This window comes from Cololabis saira, chromosome 12, assembly GCF_033807715.1.
Source record: "Cololabis saira isolate AMF1-May2022 chromosome 12, fColSai1.1, whole genome shotgun sequence".
In the NCBI taxonomy this organism is placed as follows: domain Eukaryota; kingdom Metazoa; phylum Chordata; class Actinopteri; order Beloniformes; family Belonidae; genus Cololabis; species Cololabis saira.
The window spans coordinates 20,611,618-20,634,428 of record NC_084598.1 but is presented as its reverse complement, the minus strand read 5'-3'; the positions used below and the strand labels follow the sequence as shown (position 1 = coordinate 20,634,428).

General features: G+C 41.3%; 1 protein-coding gene across 2 annotated transcripts in view; it reads right to left on the bottom strand.

Moving 5' to 3' along the window:
• LOC133456356 (uncharacterized) overlaps positions 1–22,811 on the bottom strand; it is a 40,054-nt gene that overhangs the window by 2,326 nt on the left and 14,917 nt on the right. The window contains exons 2-8 of one of the 2 annotated variants that reach the window (XM_061734836.1): positions 8,919–9,126; positions 6,582–6,636; positions 6,208–6,298; positions 5,703–6,112; positions 4,549–4,713; positions 4,022–4,183; positions 1,751–1,885 (exon numbers count right to left, since the gene is read on the bottom strand). In XM_061734836.1, coding sequence (XP_061590820.1) covers positions 1,751–1,885; positions 4,022–4,183; positions 4,549–4,713; positions 5,703–6,112; positions 6,208–6,298; positions 6,582–6,636; positions 8,919–9,046 — 1,146 coding nt within the window. In that variant the 5' untranslated portion in view covers positions 9,047–9,126. The remainder of the gene's footprint in view (positions 1–1,750; positions 1,886–4,021; positions 4,184–4,548; positions 4,714–5,702; positions 6,113–6,207; positions 6,299–6,581; positions 6,637–8,918; positions 9,127–22,811) is intronic. The other variant, XM_061734837.1, reaches the window with a different exon arrangement.

The window sequence follows — 22,811 nt, the reverse complement described above, 5'->3', positions numbered from 1 at the left end:
TCTCCTCCCCTCACCCTGTATTTGTTACTGTTATGTTTTCAAGTCTCTGCTCAGACCAGCGCTTTGATAAGCAACAGTTTCTGCACACACCGATTATCTGCGGAAACACGGCAACAGGCATGACTGACCCATCTGTTTGTGATCAACTTTATGATGAGCAAATAATGCACAATTTTCCAAACAGTCTTCTCGCAGTTGACATTCATCTGGCAAGACATGCTTTATGCAACGTGATTGGCTGGGGGAAGGAGGTGCCTCCTCAAAGCCACAAAGGGAGTGGAGCAGAGTGGGAGAGCGCCAGAGGAGGGGAGGAGATTCGGCGAGGGGTGGAAACTCAACACCTTTTGACGGCAACTGACAAACTCCAGAGTGCAGGGCATGTTAGGGCGACAAGGGGATATTGAATGGAAAAACACAACAACTACAATGGAGAAAAAGTTAGTAAAGAAGGGGGGGAAAAAAGGCAAAGAAAGTCAGATATAATGGAAACTAAAGAGATACTTTCAAAATATAGGTCAGTGGCTCTGTGTACAAGTCTGACTGGCAGAGAGGAGGAGTTTAACTAGCTCTGAACAGCAGAACCTTAACCCCTTAAGCTCCACATACACCACATCTAAACTCTTTTACTCAACACTGGCTCAGACAAACCTTCTAAAACTTGTAGGGACTGTTGCTGTGCAACTCTTACATGTCTCCAAAACATATAAAACAATTTTCAGCTAATCTCGAGTGTTTTTTAAATGAGCAATGGAATCGCAGTAAACAATCCCTAACTGGACGGGACTTCACTTCTGCATCACAATTCGGTCTCAGACGAATTTTATCCTCCGCTTATGACAAGGATAATTTGAAAAAGAGAAGTAGCTTCTAATAATAGTCAGTGGTCTATTTGAGAGGCACCCACCCCGCCCAAGATGACTGGCCTTGACCCCCAGGAATGACAAAAGTTCTCATACTGTTTATATCTGTCTCGCTGTTACACAGCATCCAGCAGAGCAGGGGATTACTGAGCTTGATACTGAGGAAAGTTATCCAAGTTTCATTGACGTTCATATTTATTTTTTAGTCTCCTTTTATACAATCAGAACTGATTAGCCTATTTTTCTTACATGTAAATAGTATGGAAATCCAATAAATATAATGATATAATGATGCTGATTATTAGAAGACGGCAAACAGTCAGACACTGATCAGTTGGCTGTCTGATCAATCATCTTAACGCCAATATTATCACTGTATTTGCTGTTTATATCTTGAAAGATAAAAAATATAAATATGGATGGCAGTTTAAACTTTGATTATGTTCTGCTTTAACTGCTTTACTGTAAATAGATAACATTGTACACAAAAAGCAAACCCTCAACAAAACTTCAGCTAACAGCGCCATGACAACGGAGAGATGATTAATATGAGGCAGCAGGTGATACTGAAGGCCGGCCTGTCTAGATGTACGTTGAAAGCAGACAGTTGAATGGGGGGTGGGGAGACTGGGGTCAAGGTTCAGGCGTGAGGGGGAGGAGGTGCGGGATCCATGTAACATAACCTCTTTCAGTAAGCAGAAACCTTGTATGACAGGCCGGTCACCGGGCAGCACTGTTACAACAGCGCGCCCAAACGGGTGTCCCCATCGGTAAACACCAGAAATATCAGAGGCCTGGCCGTGTAGCTGCCTGCCCGGAGTCTCACCGACAGCTGAAGTTTCCTTCTTCCCAGCTACCACCACACAAACACATGCACATACGCACACTACCTCTTTTGCAGTTGGTGGGGATGGATGCCCGAGTCCGTTCTCTCCTCGGTGTGGAGGTGCGTGCAAGGTGATGATCTCATCTTCTTCTGGAGGCTTCCAGATGTACTGCTCTCCATTTCCCATGAACACTGGTTCCTGATGAATAAATAAAGTCCAATATGGAGCTCAGACAAAGCATTGTGTTTGATATATGATCCGTGAGTCATGGATTATGCAACAATTGCCAACACTTTTTTTGTTTGTTTGTCCCTGTTTTGTGGTATTTAACGTGTTAACACCGACGATATTGTAAAACGTGGATGATTTGAGTTTTTGCATGCATTAAAACACTATTAGATTTAGCATTAGCCCCTAAAGTGTCAACTAAAGTTATTGGCTTGTGAACACTCCTGCTCTGAGACCTAAAACATACCTGGAATTACATGTATCTTAACATGCTTTAATGTATGTGTCTTTTTCAGTAGCATTAAGATTTTCATTACAGCATCACATTTGAAAATGACGACTTACTTAATGGGTTGTGCCGTGCTTAGCGTTGCAATATTCAAACAGTTATTCAGTTACTCCTTATTCAGTGGGCAACTGTTCCACAGGGAGTCATGCAAATTTGCCTACTCAAAAAAATACCCCGCTGGCAGACAGGTAAGCACACTGACGCATAGACAATGCTGCCAAGACATAACCTCCACTTAACTCTGCTGACAGCAATGGTTCCAGCAAGAGTTCCTTGGAGATGGAAGGCAGAAGGCAACGTGTGTTTAACTAAAAACCTGTTTTACATTCAAAACTAAATTTTACGTAGGGCAAATGACAATTAGCTGCCGACTACAATGAATTATGTGATTATCTGCACTGATCCTGCGCTCTGCCTGGGTGGTTAATACAAAACCTGGACAAAGTAAAACAATAACCGAATAACAAACTGCTCATGCATTTAAAAAAAAAAAAATGCTGGTGATCAAGGCCACTTAGTAGCCCATTAGAAAACACAAAGCAGTGCTTGGACATTTGACTGAGTGTGATTTATATGTTCCTCCTGTGCAGTGAGAGTGAGTAATAATTGCTAAGGCAGAGTAAATGGCTTCAATATGTGCACAATATTTATCCTCACGCTGGCTGCCGGCTACCTGTTAGCCGTTTCTAGATGGACCTGCTGATAGATTCAACAGGAACACACACACATTCACACTAACACAAGCAGCTGGGCAACCTGCCAAGCTCTTACATAATCCATCATTGAATCCTTACTCTGCAATGTGCTGCACAGCGTAAAGGGATGGAAGAGGCGCATGCACACACGAAAACATACACACAGGAACACACACGTGATCATGTATCATGAATCATCATGTTATTTGTGTTTGCAAAGATTAAAAGTGGAGGTCATTAACCAAACTTGTAACAAGTTTGTACAATTTGTAACAGTAAAGGCAAAAGAAAAAAAAAGAAAAAAAAGAAATTCCCATTTTCAGCCAAACAAACATACACATGAACCGTGTGTTTTCCACATCCACAAATCTAAGTATATGAAGGTGAAACCTCGTTTTTGTGTATTCCACAACGAATTCCTCCATTTTTTTAAAGCCCTTAAACTCATGTAAAAAAGAAATGCAATACAACTTTTGAACACAATTGAAGAATATAAATTATTGGATAAGCCCTAGCCCCTTAAGTTATTTTCCTTTTTTTATTTTATTTCTTTTCCTTCTGTTCTCTCTTTATGCACCTTTTCCCTGATACGTGTTGGAAAAAAATGTGATGCCTTGTTGTTTGTATATGAATATATTTTCAATAAAGTAAAAAAAAACAAAAAAAAAAACGATGAAAACATGACATCACATGAAGATATATATAAAAAAAAAAAAAAAAAAAAAAAAAAAAACATGAACCGTGTATTCCAGTCCCACCAGGATAGGCTGTTTGTTATCCAATCACGGCCCATCTTTTCCCCGCTCGCAAAAACTTGTGTTTCTTTACATATCTCAGCTTTCACATTCGACTGTTATGTGTATAAATCGTTCAAAAACGAGATATGATCAAAAAACAGTATCAAAACTGGACAGTGATTGCAAGAGCAAGCCCTATCAATCTTATCGTTTGTTTCAGGCGGTTTAAAACAGATCCTGCCACGACATTGTAAAACTGTGTGCTGTTTCTGTTTGTTTGTTTGTGGACAGCGCCCTCTGGTGGCTCTCCCGTAGACCTACAGTCTGAAAGTGTGGTTGGCAGTGTTCACAGTTTCGCTTGTTACAGAGCGAATTATTCATCTACCTTTGGGAAGGAGTGCAGGTGAAATGGTTCCAGCGTCTTGCGTGGGAACTCCTGGCTGCGGTGCAGTGGAGGAGGAGCAGTGGAGGGTGAATCACTCACGCTCGACTGGCTGTCTGACTGGCTGTCGCCTCCGTTATTCTCCTTCCTGCTTAACTTGTCAACCTGGAGGTTTTAAATCATGATTGGAGACATACCCAGTGCGTTCAGAAAAAGATTACAGCAGAGTATTAGTACAGTACAGTCGGTACACTGCAGTATTATGATAATGTATGCATACAAAGTATTTTTAACTTCACATGTACATGAGAAGAGCATTAGTGCTGTCGGATGAACAGCTAAAGCGTTTCAGAAATATCTTGTAGAATATCTTCCAAAAATTACATAACTTTCAAGGAAAATTGCATTTGAGTCTGCTACTTTTGTTCTGTGAGCTGCTGCCGATCTTGTCAGATTGCCAATCTCATCTATTTCTATTTCAAGTTGCAAAGAAAAACTGCAAAAAGATGAGATATGTGTCTTAAGAATACCTTTCTAAACTTTCGTATGGACGCGTACTCAGCTGTGGATAGCTCCTGATTGACCAGGGAGTTGACAGAGGACAAAGGGGACCTGTTTGTCCCACTCGCCCCGTTAACTCTTCCTGTCAACGCTCCTTGAATGGTCCCGTTTCCTCTGCCATTCCCTCTGCCATCCTGGAAGGAAGAAATGAAAAACTAATCTAAACTAATACTAAATTAATATTCAATTGAACATTCAGTGCGTCATAAATTCAGTTCAACATCACATAAATCACTCATGCCAAGCATTCAGTCTAGTCAGTATCATTTAACCCAGTTGCACCTCTGGCATAGGGCTGGGCGATATATCGAGATTTTAATATATATCGATATATTTTCAAACGCGATATGGTACGAGACAATATCGTTTATATCGATTTAAAAAAATAATAATTTTTGATAGATTTATTATGTGACAAATTGACTTGAATGTTTTGTTTGAGATTTGCACAAATGTTTTGTTATTTGCACAACTGTCAACCTCAGTGGAACAGTCTGCCTGTTACTGTCTACATTGTATTAATTGCACAGTGTATTTTAATTTAATTGTTATACAGGAAAGGGATATTTGTTTTATTTTATTCAAGAAGCATTTTTATTCTATATATGCAGGCAGTTTATTTTTATTTCATTTGTTTTATACATTTTGATATTGTGCAGACCTCTGTTAATAAAGGTACCTGTGTGACATTTGGCACGAGGCTTTGTATTAAAACTGACTGTTTTTTTAAGGGTTTGCCTCAGAAAAAAATGAAGCTAACAGAGATGCTATGCTATAATGCTTTGGGGGAAACCCCAATTATGGCACAGAAAAAATATCGAGATATATATATCGAGTATCGCCATTCAGCTAGAAAATATCGAGATATGACTTTTGGTCCATATAGCCCAGCCCTACTCTGGCACTTAAAATCTATAAGATCAAATGTGTGCGTCAACTCCAAAGAAATACTGCATTGGTACAGCTGTTAAACTAATGCACACATAAGTTTCTATGTAGCACATTTACTTGAATGTGCTTTTAGCAGCAGCGTCTACGTTTTCTTAGTGATAAACCAAATCCCAAATAATGTCTGATGGTGTATGAGTGATGCATGCTTTTTTCTGCATGTGGATACACGTACATTGGCATGCCCGTTTCCGTTGCGAGCTCCGTTAGCATTAGTTGGGGGGCTTTGAGCCTCTCTGGTTGTCGCTGGACTGTTGGTTGATGTTGTTGGGGGAGCAGAGGGGACTTTGGCGCTCGCATCACCTTCCCGGACACCGACGCTCTCATATAGGCCATCGTCCAGGTAGTGTGTGGGAGTGGGGTTCTTTCGCAGGCCCACTTCTGTGTAGGTGTGGTCCCTAGCCTCCCCTCCGCCACCTCCTCCCTCGCTTACTGAGTCCCCTCCTCCGACCCCCTGGCCAGATCCTTGTGGACTGGTGGGGATCTGAGGGAGCTGGCGCCCATGGGAGGGCCTCAGGTCCGTCTGGGAACGCCGGCTGTGAAGGAGCAGGAGGTCCATGCTGGCTGGGCGGCTCTTACTAACAGCTGCTCAGAGACGGTCAGAAAACGTGGGGATATTAGCAACAGCTCAGTGTAGTCTGTCAGTATCATGACAAAATGAACATGTGGTCTTCACTTACAGTTTCCATTGCAGGGAAAGCGGTTGATCTCATGGAGCCTGGTGTCAGATTTACTCATGGAGTTCAGTTTTGGATGCCGAAGAGTACCCTGCTGTGACACACACACACACACACACACACACACACACACACACACACACACACACACACACACACAGACACACACACACACACACACACACACACACACACACACACACACACACACACACACACACACACACACACACACACACACACACACAGAGTTGATGCAAACACATGTATGTGCGTCTGTGTACATGGATAGCTTAGAAGGAAAAGAGTAGAAGTAGACGGAGAGAGAAAGTGTGAGGGAGGGAGGGGGGGGGCAATGAAATGAAAGCATGTCTCACCATATTTACAGATGTCCCTTTTTCTCCAGCTGGGGGGTGCTTGCTCTTGCTTTTTCTGACACAACATCAAAGTGAGGAAGGTCAATAGAAGCCAGTGGACAGAAAGAGAAAAACACACACACTCAGAGCAGAAAGATAATATCAGCATCCAACTCTGGTTAGGGCGAAAAAGTCCTCGGTTGATAACAAAAGGCCACCCAAACAGGGAACGGAGCATGACTCAGGTTTTTGTCAAAGCAAAAAAGAAACAAAAAACAAAAAAAAAGGCCAAGGTAACCTTGTTTTTTTTTCCCAAGATGAAAATTAAGAAAACTTTTGTTTTTCTTTTTGTGTGTGTGGTTTGCTAAATACTGCATTCTTCTCACTTTATTCTCTATTTATTATCAAATGTATGTAGAGAACTGTTGTGGACTGCTGCAGATCCCAGGAGGTGGCAGTAGCTACAGGAAACAGTTGTTATCGTGCAACAGCGATGATATGAAGTGAGAAAAATAAAGGGGCCTTGACGCAGGTGTGAATGTGAGAAGAACTGCTCTACCGACATCTCTGTCCTGCCCTTTTGGAGGGCTGCAGATCTGCATCGGATATTATCTGAGATCTTACTGCTGGGTTGTGAAACTCAGTGCAGAGAAATATAGCATTTCTGGTTGGCAAATACGTGTAAAAGGGCTGAGTCATCTTGTTATGAAAGTGAACGATTGTTACAGCTTCCATGTTACTCGTGAAAGGTGTTGTTTCCTGTAGCAAGCGGGAGCACTTTTGCACAAACATATGGCCACCTCGGTCCAAGGAGACGCTGGGAAAGGGAAGCATTCCCTGGAGATAGTCATAAAGATATGGCACAGCAGGGGGTTTAAAGGTAAAATGAACATGAAAGATGACATAAAGGTACAAACTTAGACAATGAATGACCTTTTTTGTACCGGTATACAGAGTCGTCTGGGAGATTTGCGAGGCCCTGTGCGAAATGGCCGGGGGGCCCTCGCAAAATTTTTGGGTTTTTCGGGTCGGATCGGGTGTCTATATGCGCAATTTTAACTCTCCAATTAGCAAAATACTGGATACCTTCCCCTGCCTCATCATCATCTCTTTCCTCGACGCAGGGCCCTGCGGCTGCTTGTGACCCGGTCGGATCGGTGATATTTGTAACAAATTTATCAAACCAGCCTTTCAGAGAGGCATTAAACTCTTCCATTTTCTTTAGTTTTTTTCTTTTTTCATCCCCTGAATCTGTCTCGTTCTCTCAACATTGTGTGACAGTTTGTTCCAACTCCCCCCGTCTGGATCAGAGCAGCTTGTGTCTGCACTTGGTCTGATCAGTTGTATTGAACAACAGACACGTGCATCATTGCACATATATTTATTGATATGCACAGACTAGTACACATTTAGGTCTGTAATGGAACGTTACTGTTGATATTTATAAGGGAAAAAACGAGAAAAAAAAACAAAAAAAAACGCCATAGCGCGAGGCCCCGTGCGGTCGCAAGGTTCGCACACCCCTTGCGGCGGCTCTGCCGGTATATACACTGTATATATATATATATATATATGTATATATATATATATATTATAAGTTGATGCACTGTTATTCCTTGAATTTAGGAAATAGTGGATTTTTTTTTTTCTTCGTCTTTTTAATCAATAGAAAGAAATCAATTGTGGGATCTGTGGATTTGGACCAGCAAACTACTTGAACACCCATCAATATCAAGAAAGGGATTATAATCCATACTATTCTTTAGTTTGGAGCAGCAGTATTGCTTTATTTCAATGACATAAGCTGGTTTGACATTTCTCTACATCCTTATCTGTGTATCCCATGGCAACAAAGCTGCAGTGCAGTCTGTGATTGGTCCCAGAGGGTTCTGAAAAAAGAAAATACATAGGCTGTACCATTAGTCTCCCCTGGCTCAGAGTCTGATCCCCTTTAGGCTGTGGGGCGTCCCATTGCTTTTGCCTGCTGCACAGTTAGCCTGAAAGAGGAGGGGCGTGAGGCTGCTCTGATGCTGGCCTGCCTCCTCCTCAGAGTCCTGTAAGCATCATTTCATCTGATCTGACACTTGCAACCATTAACATTCATTACTGCCACTCTGCTCGGAGCAAGGGATAAAAGAGACGGCGAGGACGGACAGAGGAAAGAGAAAGAAGGGAGGAGAAGAGTTCAGAAGAAGTGTAGACACATGAAAGAGGGAGTGGATGATGAGAGGGATCTGGGAGGGCATGAAAAGCTTTCAGAAGAGATGCTAAAACTCCACCTTGCTTCTTCTTGCCCTATTTTCATTTTCATTCAACACCACTCTTTTTTCCTTAGTAAAAGTCATGTGATGGCGTTACCTTTGGCAACCTACGCAAACAAGGACGATAAGGATGGTGACCACAAAGGCGGACGCTGCTGCGATGGCTCCCAGGAGCAGCAGGTTTTGGTATTTAGGGTCCGAAGCTGGTCCGTTCCTGTCAGCCATGACACCCACTCCGTCTGGCCCACTCCCTCACTTTCACTCAAACTCCAGCACCGCAACTCAGACCGTCGGATCAGGAAAACCTGCAGGAGAAGGATGAAAAAAATAAAACAAAAGAAAGAGGCAATCAATGAGTGACACGAAAGATAAGAAGAAAATGAGGCAATATTGCATGGAATGTAGTGGAAAGCAGCGTGGTTTGCCTCTAGATTTTTGTGACAGTCTCTTTAGGACATGCCAGTTTCTTTTTTTAACCAACACTAGAAATGAAGAGAAAATAGAACACCTTATACAAAAGCAGGTGTGAGCATGCCAAAACTAGTTTCATCACAGTTTTTTTCTCCTTTGTGTTTAAAAAAAGATCAAATGGTACCATTATATTCCTCTGACGAGTCGGAGAAATTGCGGCGTTGGAAAAACCAGCTGAGCTCTCATGACCCGCTGCTGTGAGACTTCATCTTTCTGTCTCTCTGAATCGAGGAGGCTCAAACACTGACAAGAATATTTTACACCCTTCCAACGGGGATACATATTGTGGTAAATGTTGCACTACATACAGAAAATGATTTTGGCTTCATGTCTTCTACCTTTTTTTCTCCCTATTTTTGCTCCATGTCTTCCAAAAGCATGAACAGTTCTCATTCATGGGAACGAATATTCACTCAGAAGAGACGCGAGATAGATTTGAACACACTGTGTAAAAGCTTAGAAGTTCATGCATACAGTGTGATATTGTGTTAACATGCATAGCTGTCAGAACAGTCCCAGTATATATACTTGTTTAAGCATTGAATTAGACATAAACCTCGCCTCTAACCAGGTTTGCACAGCATTCTAAATAAGAAATAGTCTCATTTGTATTCCAACATTTCCTCAGAAGCAGTGCAGTCCCTTTCATTTACCCAGCTGTGCTAACAAGCCATCATTAATCTAACTTCCCATGGAGCTCCTGGTGTCAAAGCTTCGCGAATCAGCATGAAAGCAAATAAAACGCAACCTGAGCAACTGAACTGTAGACATAATAGAACAAACAGACAACATCACACTGTGAGACGACATCAATAACATTTTAGTGGCCAAAAGTTTTGTTGCAAAGTCAAATTTCCCAAACGCGCCCACATCTGCAGACGAACAAGTGCGGTCTGGTTATCGGCTAAGCCCCTCTTCCCAGCAGCTGAGTGGGTGTGTTTGGGGGCTGCTTGACAGAAAACATACTTTCACACCAGTAAGCGATAGTTATCAACTGTCATTAACAATTGTGGTGCAGTGCAGTAAATTTACTGCAGTTTATCACGCCAAACCTATATTTACAACAAGAGGCTTTTTTGTTTTACCTCAACATTCTACTAGGGACTGAAAGAAAGTTCTGTACTATTAAGTCAATTAAAGCTTGAAAAAAAACAATACATTTAAATAATAATTTTTCACAATAAGGTGCCTCACTATGGGAAGATTGAAAACAGAGCTCACTAAAATGTGAAACCAAAGCATTGCAAAATGAACAGAAACTGTGAAAAAAATGTATTTGATAGATTAATAAAATAATACAACTGAATGAACAGCTTTAATGGTTTTCAGAAAAAGATAACTTAAATGACATGTAAAACAAACCTTTCTTGATATGTTTGCTATCGAGCAGAACAGTGCAAGTGTAATTATTCTTTCATTAATTTTCCAAACTCAATTCAATCCTATCAGTGGGGTGTGCTGGAGACTATCCCAGTTACCAGGCTGTCACACTCACCCCATGGGCAAGTGCAGTTATTACTTTGTTATACCTACGGATGCATATATGCAGACAAACATGAGCAAGTGTTTGTATGATTTGGAAAATCAGGTAGTAAAGTAAATTATTATCTCAACACTTCATGAGAAAAAGGCTGTTTAGTTGATTAAACGTTGACTTGCAGATATATTTTAACGTTCTTCTATACTGTAGTAGATTTAAAAGTGCCACGTTTTAGCTGTATCATACTGTGATTGTCAGGACGTCCGCAGGTCAGATCCCACTGTCAGGAATGGTGCGGTAGGTGGACCCAGATGCAGGTTCACAGGCATAGGGAGGATAGCAGTAAAGTAGAGCTTTAATCTCACAAACACTCACACACACATACGCATAAAGAAAAAAGAGAGTACTCAAGGCACTGCAGTGGCAGGTGATGCAAAATAAAAAGAAAGAGAGAAAAAAAAACACATAGAGGCAGGAAACAGGCACATCAGAAACCTAAAAACATCCAAGCAAAGGCAAAGGATCCAGTGCTGAACCAAAGAAAACTTAACATTTAAATGAGAAGGGGAAGTTATTAATAAAATAAAATAATAAATAAAGTGCACAACAGAAGCAAGTTCTGTAACATAAAACAGCACGGAAAGCAAACTAAAGTGCAAAGAGAAAAAAAAATGGCAAAATAAAACAGATAGGAAGCAAAAGAAAATACAGGACAAGGAACTAAGGCCAGTACGCTCTACTACAAACCTATCAAAACCGGAGGATCTCAGCAACATCTAATATCAGAACCCATAAACCACGACATGCTGAGACTGAGACAAAGCTGCACCGCCTGAACTGCTAAATGTTAAGAAGCATGTCAGCTTTTCACATAAAGTTAATCAACAGGTTAACCAAACATCTGTGTTTTTAGCAACAAAGAACTGGTGCAAACTGTTAATGGAGTACAGCCCTCAAAAGTCAGGGAAACAAAAAATATGCCCATCAATGTTTACTCATCAACTAAATACATGGGAAGCTGTTGTCAATACCTGAAACAGAAACAACAGCAACAATGTGGCTAAAGTAAAAGATTAAACTGATAAGCTGAACCGGAAAAGCAGGCAGGGAGCAGAATCAGGTCATGTATAAAATTTCATATGTAGCATTTGTAGGAGAGAGATTGTGGAGTACACCGCCGCGCGTTCGGTCTCTGGTGCTCTTTTTCTTTGAGATAAAACTGAATCTTTTTTTTCCCCCCAGATCTTTTCTCATCTTCTCCCTCCCTCTCTGTCCATCTGACCCTGCAGATATGTGAGGCGATGCACAGCGAATGAATTAGAGGCCTCAGACAGCCCCTTATGGAACAGACAGGCAGGGAGGCAGAGTACATCACAGCGGAGAGATGGGAAACGAGAGGAAGATGGTGAATGAAAAGCAAGGGTAAGCGGGAGGTGATCAGACGCAGGAGCAAGTGAGCGAGATGAAACAGAAAAAGATGCCAGAGGATGCGAGAGAATGGGGGAGGACAGAAAAAAAGGAAAAAAAAAAAAAGAGGGGGGCGCACGAAAACATAAAGGAGGAACAGGGAGGGGAGGGTGTGATAAACAGTGAGGGAGAGAAGAGGGGAAAGAGAGTGATACAACTCTGAAGACAGTGAGAGGAAAAGCGGGGGAGCCTGGGAGAATGTGACATGAGTCTAGGGAGGGGGAAACAGAGAGAGGGAGGAAAAATAGGAGGCAACGAGAAGGAGGTCACCAGTGGTCTGTTTTTGCCTGCTTTTTTTTTTTTGTCTTCATTTTTTTTTTTTTTTTTTAATTTCCAGCCCCCTTCTGAAATATTCAGAGGAGAAACACATACAAGGGCTACGTTACTGAACTGCCTCCGAACACGATGTTAGATGAGGGCACATGTCTGGCAGCACGCAGAACAATACGCAAAGCTCCAAGACTGCGGACGAGGAGAGGCGGTTTCTCTGCAACATTCAGAGCCCCTGCAGCACGCTCAGCAGTGACACACAGCTGGAATTCAGGAGTGGTGGCTCCGGCGTCTGCCTCCGTTCCAGGACATTCAGACTAAAATAATGACGTGATAATGATAGTTTTTTTTTTAACGCGAGCACGACTGATGCCTGTTGCTTGGTCATTATGGTAAAGACGTCCCCGACGATGATGGTGATGATGATGATGATGATGATGGTGAAGGATGCAGCTCCGAGTAGTGATGGTAATGATGGAGATAATGAGGTCAAAGTGAAAGTTGCATCGATGCACGGAGGGGCGGAAGCAAGCAGCAGACGATAGCAGGATGCAGCAGTGCAGCACAACCACAGGGTGGATGGTTTCCTCTGAGACACATTTGCGCAGCACATACTAAAACACATGCATACACACACACAAAGAGCATAAAATGCTTTGGTGTTTTTGGTGTTAAAAATCCAACAGCAATATTTTGTTTAAATAATCACTTGCAAAGCAATTCACTGACCAGCCCTCAAACACACCAGAGGGATGACTGCTCCTGGGAGAGTTTTTTTTTTTTTTTTTTTTTAAATATCTCCCTTATAGATTCTATTTCAAATAGTTTGTGGAGAAAAAAAAGTCATATTGTGACCAGCATACTGATTTCACTTAAAGACCCATCAAAAGGCAACAATTTTTCTGCTAAGGTTTTCTACTTCTTCCTGTGAATCACTGTATCATCGATTTTACTGAATATTTAAGTACACATTGTGATGATATTTGATGATCACTCTTTCTTTTTGACTATGAAATAATTGACTGGATTCTTGCAGCGCTACTTCAAAAGTGGGACATTTCTTTAAGGCTTGAAAATATGACCTAACCTGATTAAGTTAGGTTTCTAGGATGACGCTAGCGCTGTTTGCATTGTGTTGCAGTCAGGACTTTCAGTACTCAGAAGATGTTGCTTCGGCTTCTCGGGCAGCTCTCGGTGAAAGGCAGAGCAGCTGAGCAGGACTGACGTCACTTAACCGAGTCAGATGCGGTACAAAGCATGAACTGGGCAGCTTTGAAAAGGCTGAGTACAAAATATATCGAGGTTAACCTCAGCATTTCACAGGTGATTCCCTACGGTCATGTAAGATTAAAGAACTTGTTCCAGCTGCTCACAAGGCTGTCTTATACACTTTACAAAGCTACTCTCCCCACACTTGTGATTGACAAACTTCATGTAAGAGAACTTTATTAGTATCAAGTTCAGGGCTATGTTCTTCTCTGTTTTCTCTGGAGTCTGCTGTCTCCAGCTTAGGGGCCACAGCCTCCTCCAGCTCCACTAACATCCCTATTGCCTCCACTTTCCACATTTTTTATTTTCATTTCTTCTTTCAGTCGCAACCATTTTCCAACATTCTTGCTTTCGTTCTTCCTGACGTTGCTGTCACTTGCTACATCTGTCACTGCTGCTGTCTTCTGGAGTATGTGGACCACATCAAGGCCTGTTTGACTAGTTTTGATGTGTGAAATCCCACAGGATGCTTGCTCTTTCATTCTCCATCCTTGGTGATATCCTCCATCTTGGCTTTGCTGTTTCCAGCCCACACTCAGCTTTCTAGCTGCATGGCTGCACGCTGCACCTACCTGCATCTTTACACCCAGTGCTAGTATGTGCTCAAATGTCTTAGGTCCATGATTGCCCAGCATAAAACTGTTTTTTTGCCTAGAGTGCTTTTGTGCTGCCATGATTAGCGGCTAACGGTTGTCTTTTTCAGACAGTCCAATCAACTCAATCTCCTGGTTAGAGCTAGTCGTCGACCGCGAGGAGAAGATGATGATCAATTTCAGAAATAAACCACTTCATAATGCTAATCCAGCGAATCAGATAAAGATATGAAAATACACTATAATTGTTATACCTGCTGAATAATAATGATAGTGTTTGTAATATTGATATTACATTGGTATTACAAATACTATTAATAAAAGGATGAACGATTTTCTAGAACTACAGGAAAATATGGAGATATTTGTCTCAAAGATTGCTGATACCTGCCAATACAATGGAGATTAATGGAATTTGTTTTTTAAAGACATCTAAACATTTTTAAGATCTCCAAATGAATTTGTCTACACACACACAGAGCCAAAGTTTTCCAAATCTGCCTTCCATTTACATAATCACCAATGTCTGCTTCTCACAGTGAAACCACCTGCACTCATCATTTTAAACAATACGGTCCCCCCTCCAAAAAAACACAAAAAAACACAAACAAAAACAAAAAAAAACCAACTCAGTCGTCTCACCACTGGATTAACAAAGCCAGCATCTAAGCAATTTTCATAATTGTGGCCAGACTTTCACAAGCCTGAAACGTCCTTGCCATCATCCTGAGCTCATCGTACAGTCTCTGTCATCACATCAGAACAATTCCAACAAAGTGATTATTATGACTAGCAGCTACAGAAGAGCTTTTGAGATGCGAGGATTATGGCGTATGAATGTGTGTTGGGTCATACGCTGTTCAATAAACCAATGCGTCAGTTAGAGGTCAACAATCCCAAACTCGTGGTGTGAAGCAACATTCCCTTACATCCTCGACTTGTAAGTAATATCACCCGTCAAGCAACTGTGTCCCTCTAAATCCCCCTCTAAATCAATCAATGCCTCTACATGAAGATCTGTCATCGATACTAACATAAACTGTGCTTCAGCCGCAGGAACTCAACTCTTTTCGGGAGCAATACACTTCAACTGACATAATTTGCCTAATTTACCCTGTACTTTGGACCTCAGCGTGAATCCTGAGGACAGGTGATTGAAGTGTGCCAATAATCTGTAACGGGGGAAAAAGAAATGCAACTGAGAGAAAGACAAAATGGAGTGTGGAGTACAACATTTCTTTGAAGCGTGACTTCATCAGAGCTTCTTGGGCAGACACATGAGAGGATCGTGTCCATGGCGACCTCCGGCCCCTGTGGGACTCCACTGCTTACTGTGCATACTGTAACAACACGGAGTGATGGGTGAGCACAGACACAGAAAGAGAGGAAGGCAAGGAGGTGCAGATTAACCCAATGACATTTCTCCCATCTCTAAGCCTCACACACCCACACACCGAGGAAAGAGACTTTGTGCAAGCACTTGGAAATTGAGTTTGCGATTTAATGCCCTTCCCAAAATGACCCGTTACAAGCAGACACATCGAGTGAACATAACCTGCTGAGCTATTTGTCCTCGACTGAAGCTCTAATCTCATAAGCAGAACTAATATGATTTGGAGTCTGCTAAAAGCTTTTGGCAACATCCTACTCTTAATGAGTATTAAGTGACAAGTGTGGGGTTATCTCTAAATAAAAGGTGCATTTTTGAAATGGCAAGTGGTTTTCTGTATTTAAAAAAAAAATCATTTACCAAATCACATAAGGCAAAGACATTTATTCAGTGAATTTTCTGTGCATCCAAAGCCAAGCCTATTAAGCCTATTTTTCAGTCGTAAGCAGAAAAAAGGAGAGTCAAGGTCTAATACCTTTGTGTACGGCCTGTTAGGTGAAAAATAAGAATCAGACAAAATGGGTGTCAGCATGTCAGCAACACGTTAGACCTTTGAAAAACTGGTAATCAGAATCTCTAATTATGATAAATAATTGTTGAAAATACTAAAGGTACATGTGTATCACATTCTGTCTAATGTCATTTTTGTTCAGCCGCCTCAAGGGACTGTAAGATTTTGCAGTATTGATAAACTTTTAAGGTGTTTTGGGAATTTTCGTCATTTGTGCGTTAGTACAAAGTGGTACAAACTGACAGAACAGAATGAGTTCACACGTTTTCCCGACCTTGTGGGTCTTAAGTAATGTTTCAGCAGCAACAAATACTGTATGACTGTGTGTGACACTTATATTTGACAGGAGGATTGAGTGACCAAAGATTCAGATAAGTGCTCAAATGAGATGTTTTTCGTTTGTCTGCTTTCCTTTGGATTTAAAAAAAAAAAAAAAAAAAACTTGTTTTAACTTGGTCCTGTGAATTGTTTTTTAATGTTTAACATTTTTAATGTTTTTGTCATTTACACTACAGGAATATAATTCACCTTTCAAGATTAATAAAGTATTATTCAGTTTCAATTCAGTTCAATGCTGATAGACGATGTCTGTCTTTCATGTCCTCTCTCGGCTGAACATCTGGGCTATTGTAAATCATAGGATTGCATTGTTGCACATATGACTAACAACCCAGCAACTATGGAACTCGATTATGTTTTGTGTCTGCTAAACATCCCACAATCAAAATGCCACCTATAGTTTTGCAACACTCTTGATATGTGATAACAAACTTATAGGAGTTCATGGTCCACTCAACAACTGAAAGCTGCCCAGGCGCTGCGGCTGCAAAAAACAACCCAAAATCATCACACTTCCACTGCCGTGCTCGATTGCATTTAGCATTTATATTACTATATTAAGGTATTTCTGCTGAAATACTGTGCTTGCTTTTCACCAAACATGGCACGACACAGTAAGGCCAAACAACTCCACTTCCAAAGTACATTGTTCCAGAAGTCTTGTGATTTATTCAGATAAAAACCTCAGCTGTAATTCACAGTTAATTTTGTACAGAATAGGCTTTTTCCTGGCAACTACAGTATTCCAAGCAAATGTGTGTGCTCAGGCTTCATCTAATTGTGCTATCATGGACTTGCATGTGAAATGCTTAGTGATGCCAGTTTTTTTCTTTATGTATTTGTATTTCTCAGATCATTGCTTTGTCTGACCTTGGGGTAAATTTGCTGGGATGTCCACTTCTAGGATGAGTGGCAACTACCTTGAATGCTTTCACTTCTGAATAAGCTCTCATTGCACAACACTGAACTCCATATTATTTGGAAATTGTTTAATATCCCTTTCCAGATGAATGTGGAACAGCAATTTCTTCTCTAAAACTATTGCTTATGTCTCTCCCTTTCAGCATTATGTAGACAAACACCAGCAAGTTCCAGACCACCATACTGCCATGTCTGCACACTTGCTGGTGATCAATTCTTCAAGGACTGATGATCAGCGGCACCTGGCTACAACTTACTCTCTAAGGAAGCATTAAGGGGGGTACTTAGTATTGCCCACATGATTTTTTTTTTTAAATCAAATTTTAACACAGAAATATAGGTTTAAAAGGGTCAAAACCTTTGCACATATCTGTAACTGAAAATATATTGTTTTACAGAGTTCTTGTAAATACTTTTTTTTACAAAAAAAAACAAATGATGTGTTATTTCTTCACACATCATTATATCATTTGTACATTAAAAATGTAAAACATACATATCATGACTGCACTTGTGCATGCTTTGTGATTACAATACTATTCCTGGTACTTCATGTATTTTTACCACATTTATATATGTCATTACGATGGCCAGTAGTATTCCTCACTGAAACGTTGGGTTAACTTGATAAATGTAAAAAAAAAAAAAAAAAAAAAACCCCAACCCTTTCTTGGATTTTTCAGAGGACAGTTGCCAGTTTTACTCTGCCGGTAACAGAGAGATATTTTCTTTTTAACTGTTTCATACACAGTGAAGCTACTAACGTGTTCTCCAATGGCAACTCCTGTACTGTGTTATTTTTAGACTAACACAGGTTTTTGACATTTCAGTTGTTTGCTTCATGCTTTTGTTACTTGGTAAAATCGCTTCAACAAAACAACAGAGAAAATCCCAAAGGTTCCACAACAGATTTCTGAGTTTCTCGTGAGTTTCAGGGTGAATGTATGTGTGCCTGAGTGCCGGATGTGCAGAGAAAAATAACATTTACCATAAACGGGGGCTAAATGACAAAGTGTGACAAGTCAAACTGTTATCATATGCTGTCTGAAACCCAGTACCTGAGCGGGGCATATTTCATCATGTGTATGTAAATGTAAAACCAGACAGGAAGCAGTGAGGAAATAACCTGTGTGTGAAGAGGCCAAGCAAATAAAAATAAACTGACCAGACTGGATGCACAAGGTTCTGTTTCTGCTCTCTGATTTCGATGGACTTGGGTTCCAACGAGGGGCCCCATAAGCTGCAAATACACTGTAGTGCTGATCCTACAGACTCAGGGAAGGCAAGACCCCATTTCTCTCTCACTTGACTCGACTTAATTAACCAGAATGAGTCAGAAGCAACGTTCAGGATTAAGATTTATCCTTATGGGATTGGGGATCTCTCTCCTTCTCTCTCTCTCTGTTTTCCACTCTTCCTCTATGTTTATGGTTGACTTCAGTGATAACTTCCTGCTCATTACTTTAATGATGCTTCTACTGTGAGTTTATGCTCACTAGTGCAGTTTGCTTTTTTAACACTGCAGTTTGGGAATAGCAAGAAACGCACAGGCACACACAAGCTTGCGTGTACAACAGCACAGACTCAAATGAAATCAAAAACACTACACATGCATTATGTATCTGTGTTGTGGCAAAAACTAGAAACCGTGTTGAGAAAACTCCTAAAATCCTAAAATCTTTCCCACTATAGTGTCAGTTTGCAATCTGCATGAAAACCAGGGCTATGTGACCATGCACACTCACATTTATTGAGAATAAAATACTTAACCGATGAATGGGAAGCAATGAACGCTTTGTTTTCTCATCTGAAGTATCAGATGAACTCCCTACATGACTAATATGGAGAAAGAGTCTGACAGACAGATATACCCAACCCCAACTCTCAGCTTTTGCGTTAGATGCATTATTCATCTGTGTGCCAATTTGGAGGAGCCCTCCCAATCCCCCAGCTGGCACCAAAAAAAAAAAGGGGGAAGCAAGAGAGAAACAGGACAACTGAGGGAAAAGAACACAATAATGTCACAGCAATAATGTCAGAAAAAAAAAGAAAGAGAAAAAAGAGAGAGAAGTGGGAGAGTGAAAACACCAGAACAAAAGAACGGGTGAGACAGATGCAGATGAGCGGGAGAAAGAACGGCCCGTCTCGCCGCTGCAATACAGTGAAACATCTAAACAGGATTTCAAATGATCCAGGGAGACTTCTCCCCGCATGTTATGATACGCCAAGCTCTTTCTGATTTGTCTGCACAGAGCAGATTAATGACGATTTCCAAACTAAAGACTCTTAATACTGCAGAAAACACAGAGGGAGCAAAGACCAGGGGCATGAAGCTTGCCTCTTTTTAGCCCGCCGCCAAACTGCATACTGTTGCTGAATCTTTGTCTCGCATGCTGCAGTAAAAATGCCAATGCAAGCACGCTGTCAAACAAGGAGAAAGTCTTTCATGGCTGCAAGAAGACGCGTTGAACAAACATTTTGGCTCACAGTGCACACTGCCTTGATCTCATACTCGAATCTTAATAATGTCAGGATCATCCCAGCTTCTTTCCCACTCAACCCACTACAAACCGTCCATATTGAAGTTTCCTGCCCAGATTGAATCCCACACATGTAGCAGAGGTCTCACCATGTCCTCCAACCCTCTCCCTGTCCAGGTTTGTTACCTATCGTAGCAGCAGACGGTCACGCTCATTACTCATTAGAACCGGATCTCTTTAACATTACTGACTAGCTGAAAATAGAGTGCTCACTTGTAGCAACATCCTCGCCATGATTAGTGTGCGTCTTTGTTGCGTATGCATGTGTGTGTCTGTGTGTGTGACGGGTAGTGGAGAGAGTGTGTGTGTGAGGGCTGGATCAGTAGGATTGCTGTTTAATCTGTCGCTGTCTCCCCATAACAGATCCCAAGCTTTCAGACGTAACAGCTGGTTGATTCGACCCCCAGCCTCCTGTGACTGAACTCAGGACCAACAGGCTTTTTTTAAACTAAGCTTCACTTTGTATTAATTACAACATGTGACATCCCTCTGCATTGTCTCTGATTTGTGATCTAAGCCTAATTGCGTCACGCCTTTCCCAACTAGTAATTTCTACTGTAGCGTTTTGAGATGGCATTAATGAACATCGCTGCTGTGCGGGGCGTTGGCTCACGCTCTCCTGCTGAAGGATCTGTCTGACTGCGGAGCTTCTCTGAGGATTCGCCTGTCAGATTTGGCCTTGTTTGTCAGTTTGCTATGATTCTGCTCTCTCAGCTTTGTCGTGTCACCATTCGGTTTGCTATGGAGGGCTCCTGGGAGAGTGTATGGCAGGCCTTGTAGCTGATCTACATCGGGTCAGTCCTTTCAGAGACAGATGGAATGCCTAAGCTCTACCAATAACACTAGTTATGAGGATTTAAACAGCTACAATAATCTGCAGAGATGCTTTCAACACAATCAAACTGCAATAATTCATCTAGTAACAAATGGTGCGTTGCAAATTTGGGTCAGAATTTTCAAATGTAAATATTCACTATGCATTTGTAGGTCATTTGTCAAGAATGTATTTGCTTGATACTTACATACTGTCAGCAAAGCCCTACTGTATCCCCATAAACTACGGCTGAAGATATTATGCAATAGTGAATTAAATCTGTTTCAATAAAACATATGAAGAGCCTCACTTGGGGGAATCAATCTAGGTCAAAATAAATTGGTATTTTAAGTCTCTTACAAGACTAAAAAATGTAATTCCACTTAAGGGATAGTGTGGCATCTACTGACAAACCGAAATGATTATATCTTTGTAAGTGTACAGAAAGTATATAAAAAGACTTGTGCAGGCATTTCCAGTCTGCCATAACTGTATATGTAAGTAGATTACCAAATTTCTTGATCCAAAATGATCCACCACACTCCTTACCACCGGCCCAGTATGGAGGATTTTATGACAAAATAGGCGCATGTCAGAAGCAGAGGCCTGGAGTGCTCCTCCTGGAAGATTGGTTTGCCTTTGAAGACATCTTGGTTGGTTGCCCATTCTAGGGAGAGCAGCCAGCAGAGAGCCAGCAACTGCTAAGTTTTTTTTCTTTTTCGCAAGTTATGGCTCACATCAGCGAAAGCTTCTCTACAGCAAACCTTGTGTGCTTTTCACCAAAGTAGCTCCAAACCATACCCGTAAACTCCAATCCGCTTTTCTTAAGGTTGCAGCCTGTGGGTTCAATTCATTTTTCATCCAGAAATATAAATGCTTAACAGGTGCGTATAATAAAAGACAAAAAAGCTGTAATTGTTTGCATGTTAAAGCAGAAAACCTGCAATTCCTGAGTGTTTACATACTTTTTCTTGTCACACTTTACTGTGCTTGATTCCACACAACTTTATCAAATTAAGAAACTTGCATATACATTTCTTGCTTCAAAGTGTATGATCCGCATGCTTGTTTAAGTTGGACTCATAAAGCCTTGCAATGCCACATGCTCTGATGAATGAAATAATGCAGCACACAATGGCTTCAAAACAGATGTCATGTTTGACGGCAAACACTGTGATGTGTTCAGCGACCACTTTGTAGCTCAGATCTACAACTGTCACAAACTCATTGCAACATCTGATGACTTGAGGATTACACCCAGTGAAAATGCTCATATGCAAAAAAAAAAGAAGAAAAGAAACGCCCCAGAATCAGTTCCCAAGTCTCTGGTGGGAAGCAATGTTTTCACACATTCGTGGTGAGATTGCTATTTCTGCACAGAGCCAGATAACTCAATTATTCATCACAGATGCTTGCGCACTCACTTTACCTTTGTAAGGATGGAAGCTGGTGTGTGTCTGAGTGTGTGTTCCCTTCGCGTGCGTGTGTGAGAGTACCTCCAACAGATGAACTGCTGACACTCCCAACCACACAGGTAGACGGGAAAGAGACAAAAAAAATAAATAAAAAAAGAGAAAAGGAATAGGAGCTGTCATAAACATGGCAATCAAAGCGACATGAAGCGGGAGGTGAGGATCAAAGAGCAGAAGAAGAAGAAGCAAGGAATTAGCGCCCTTATCTTCTCTCTAAGCCAACTCTGCACCCTCCAATCCTCTCGAGCTCAATCAACGGTTACAAAGAAAGAGACTTTTTGAATTACCAGCAAAACTGAAACTCAGCGGTGCTCAACCTTTCGGCGCAGGAGGGCTTTATGAGTGCTTTATGAGGCCTTGACATAACGCATTTTCAGTCGGTTTATTACTGGTGCATGTGTGCTCTGTTCCAACCACGTGAGATGAGCTGTGACATCAGCTGAAACATCAAAG